General features: G+C 33.0%; 1 protein-coding gene across 1 annotated transcript; it reads left to right on the forward strand.

The window, feature by feature from the left end:
• Positions 1 to 1,221: 1,221 nt before the first annotated feature.
• On the forward strand, positions 1,222 to 3,257 carry LOC111896344 (uncharacterized). Its single transcript, XM_052771237.1, has 4 exons — positions 1,222 to 1,390; positions 1,485 to 2,272; positions 2,416 to 2,467; positions 2,617 to 3,257. Exons 1-4 carry the CDS (start codon positions 1,222 to 1,224, stop codon positions 3,255 to 3,257), a joined length of 1,650 nt encoding a protein of 549 aa, XP_052627197.1.
• Positions 3,258 to 4,063: the final 806 nt, after the last annotated feature.

Consider the following 4,063-nt stretch of genomic DNA (forward strand, 5'->3'; position numbering starts at 1 on the left):
TGTAATTTATAAATTTGTTTAATCAAGTATATAATAGAGAATTTTATAAGTAGAATGTCTTATCTTGTGTGAAAACGATTTACAAACAAAAGAATATGAGTTATTATCCATAAATACATTTTATTTTGAAAGAGACACTACAATGAACATTGCATGGGCGGTCCTAGCTAGGTGCCTGGTGTGGCACCGGCAACACCTAGCTTCCGCGTACGAAGTAGAATTTTTTTTTTTTTTTTTAATTTTTACCTATTGTGCCACTACGTAAAAAAAATCATGCACCTACTAAAAAAATTGTGCAAATACATAAAAAAATATTGTCACTCTTTCGCGAATTACCGAATGAAAAAAAAAAATAATAACCAGCCAAATGTTTTATTCAATTGTAGTTAGTCCAATTGTCTAAAGCCCTAAAACCCAAATGAAACTTAATTTGATAAATTAGCAATTGGGCTAATTGCTTGTAAAAAAGATAGCTCAATAATCCTAATTGTGAAATTGTAATTAATCCATCGGTTGAAAGGAAAAAAAAAAAAAAAAAAAAACCACGATCGAAGACTTTAGAGGCGACGCACGAAGCAGTAGGCACGAGCACGACTATCGACTTTTGGCCCCAAAATTCAATCGATCAATCGACCTTGAGGGCTGAGGCTTGATCGATTTCAATGGTTTGATGGATCAAAATTCACAATACTTGATGTCTTGATCGATTTCACAATGAAGCAAGTAAGTTTTACCAATTACCAATTCATTAAGATATTTGAAATTGATATGTGTTTTGGAAGTTATTGATTGACTTGGGTGAAATTGATTTGTTTTGTTGAAGTTATATTGTTTGCTTAGGTTATATTGCTATGTTTTTTATTGAATTGATTGTTTGATTATGTGAAATTGATATGTTTTATTGAATATATTGTTTGATTAGGTGAAAGCAACTTGTTTTATTGAATTGATTGTTTGATTAGGTGAAATGGATATGTTTTATTTAATTTATTGTTTGATTAGGTGAAACCAACTTGTTTTATTGAAGTCATTGTTTATTAGGTGTAATTGTTATGTTTTTATTGAATTTATTGTTTGATTAGGTGAAAGCAAGTTGTTTTATTGAAGTCATTGTTATGTTTTTATAGGTTAAACTAAGTGGTTTTTTTTACCAAAAGACAAAGACCTAATCCTAATGAAAGTGGTGAAGAATGTTCCCAAATACCAATCACCAATCAATCAATGCCTTCCGTTTCTAATCCTAATGCAACTCCACAAACACCAATCACCAATCAATCAATCCCTTCGGTTTCTAATGCAACTCCACAAACACAATGCTCTAACCAACCTAATGATAATGTTGACTTGAAGGATCTTCCAGAGGACCCGGCGGATAGGCCATTGATTACAAGTTACAAACCAAATATAAGAGATGATGTAAGAAGAGCATATTTGCTTTAAGGACCGTGTCAAGTAAGGGCACATAAGTTTCCTAAAAAAAATAGGTGATAGATTTAGAAGATTCGTTCCTTCATGGTTTGATGACTTTGATTGGTTGGAATATAGTGTGAAAAGGATAGTGCATATTGTTTATATTGTTATTTGTGTGGGGACCTCATGGGACAAAAAGGAGGGAGAGATGCATTTGTTTCTCAAGGTTTTGATACTTGGAATAAAAAAAGATGCATTTCGGACTCATGTGGGTGGTATTGATAGTTTTCACAACAAAGCAAAAGAAAAGTGTGAGTTTTTAATGAGGGAAAAACAAGCTATCAATGTAGTCTTTAGGAGGCAAACCGAAGCAGAGGATCATAAATATAAAGCTCGATTACGTGTTTCTATTATTGTTGTTAGACTTTTATTGAAAACCGGTTTACCGTTTCGTGGTCATGACGAGTCGGTTAACTCGGAAAATAGAGGGCTATACATTGAAGTGTTAAAAGCCATTCGAGAGACTAGTGAAGATATTTTCAACAATACTTTAGAAAATGTCCCAAAAAACAATCAACTAATTTCCCCTAAAATTCAAAAAGAACTTGTGCAATGTTTGGCACAAGAAGTACTTTTGAGTATTCGTGAAGAGATTGGTCAAGATGTTTTTGCTTTACTAGTTGATGAATCTAGTGATGTTTCAAAAAAGGAACAAATGGCTATTGTTTTGCGTTATGTCGATACTCTTGGCTTTGTGAAAGAAAGATTCATAGGTCTAGTGCACGTGAAGGATACGTCTTCTTTGACACTCAAAAACGCCATAAATGAAGTACTTACAAGTAATAAGTTGAGTTTTAGTCAGGTAATTTATTCTTTAGTTTTTTTGTTATTTCAATTTAATTAATATATATATATATATATATATATATATATATATATATATATATATATATATATATATATATATATATATATATATATATTAATTGTTTTAAATTTTAATAGATAAGAGAACAAGGTTATGATGAGGCTAGCAATATGCGATGGGAATTTAATGGTTTGAAAGCTTTGATATTACAAGAGAATGACACGGCTTTTATGTACATTGCTTTGCACACCAACTTCAATTAGTAGTTGTGGCTGTAGCAAAGAAACATGTTGGTGTTAGTGACTTTTTTGAGCAAATTTCGTTGGTGGTTAATGTAGTTTGTGCATCGTGTAAAAGAAAAGACTTACTACGAGAGCAAGCAAGAGAAAGGATGCAAAAAGGCTTGTGTAGTGGTGAACTTGAAACTGGAAGAGGGTTAAATCAAGAGACTACACTTGTTCGAGCGGGAGAAACAAGATGGGGTTCACATTTCAACACACTCACAAGTTTGATGAAGTTATTTGCGGATGTTCTTGTAGTTTTAGATTTTGTGAAAGAAGAGGGAGGGTCATTGGCAAACCGTCAACAAGCATCTGGAATCTTAGCATATTTTAAATCATATGAGTTCGTGTTTTACTTACATATGATGTATGACATTTTACACCTCACGGGTACATTGTCAAAGCAACTTCAAAGAAAAGATCTAGACATTTTAGAAGCGGCTTCGATGGTTAGAGGGACAATGGAGGCATTGCAATCTTTTAGAAACATAGGGTTTGCTAGCATTTTGCCAAAAGTATCCTCTTTTTGTGAAACACACGAAATTGATACTTTGGATATGGAAGAGTTGTATATTGGTGCGAGAAACCGTAGGACTACAAAGACTAATAGGTTTCATTTTGAGGTTGAAATCTTCAACACGGTGGTAGATATGTTACTTACAGGGATCGATTTAGTGAAACAAGCACCCAATTACTAGAATACATGGGTGCTTTGAGCCCTTGTGATTCATTTGCACAATTTGACAAATCAAAGTTATTGAAGTTGGGTAAGTTATACAAGTATGACTTTGATGATTCAGATATGATAGACCTTGAAGGACAACTTGAGATATTTTATCACTCTTGCATCAAAGATGAGCGTTTCGCTAGTTTGAAAGGAATTTCCGACCTTTATCGTTTGATGGTTAATACGGGGAAGCATCGATCTTATCCTTTGGTTTATAAGCTATTGAAGTTGGCTTTGATATTACCTGTAGCGACCGCAAGTGTAGAAAGATGTTTTTCAAAGATGAAGCTCTTGAAGGCCGACTTGCGTAACAAAATTGGCGATGAATTTTTGAACGACGCATTGCTGTGTAATGTCGAGACCGAAGCACTTGCGAAAGTTAAGAATGAAAAAGTAATGGAACGGTTTCAAAAGATGTCTGCACGAAGAGGACAAATTTAAATTCTAGTATATCGTTGTTATATTATGTTTAACCAGAAAAAAAAATTGTATTAGATGAATAGATGTTTTATATTATGTTTGACCGGAATTTTTTTATTTTTTTTTTAATGTTTTACATTATGTGTGACGGGAAAAAAAATTGTGCAACCCCTATTACTAATTCTTGCGTCCGCCCCTGATGAACATTTCTTTACTCTTCACCAAAAAAAAAAGATGATAACATGTTGGAATATTGTATCTAGAATATAATAATTAAGAGCTATAATCTGATTCCAAAATCATTTTTTAAGCCACGTTACTTTTCATTAAGGGATCTGGACTACAGAAAAATAGACC

This window comes from Lactuca sativa, chromosome 4, assembly GCF_002870075.4.
Source record: "Lactuca sativa cultivar Salinas chromosome 4, Lsat_Salinas_v11, whole genome shotgun sequence".
Lineage (NCBI taxonomy): Eukaryota > Viridiplantae > Streptophyta > Magnoliopsida > Asterales > Asteraceae > Lactuca > Lactuca sativa.

Bases quoted from the DNA above. Each gene is read 5' to 3' on its own strand.
- LOC111896344 (XM_052771237.1), top strand. From the start codon at position 1,222: ATGCCTTCCGTTTCTAATCCTAATGCAACTCCACAAACACCAATCACC. The intron at 1,391-1,484 runs GTTACAAACCAA...TAAAAAAAATAG, and splicing joins GGATAGGCCATTGATTACAA to GTGATAGATTTAGAAGATTC. The intron at 2,468-2,616 runs GTTTGAAAGCTT...TGGTTAATGTAG, and splicing joins TATGCGATGGGAATTTAATG to TTTGTGCATCGTGTAAAAGA.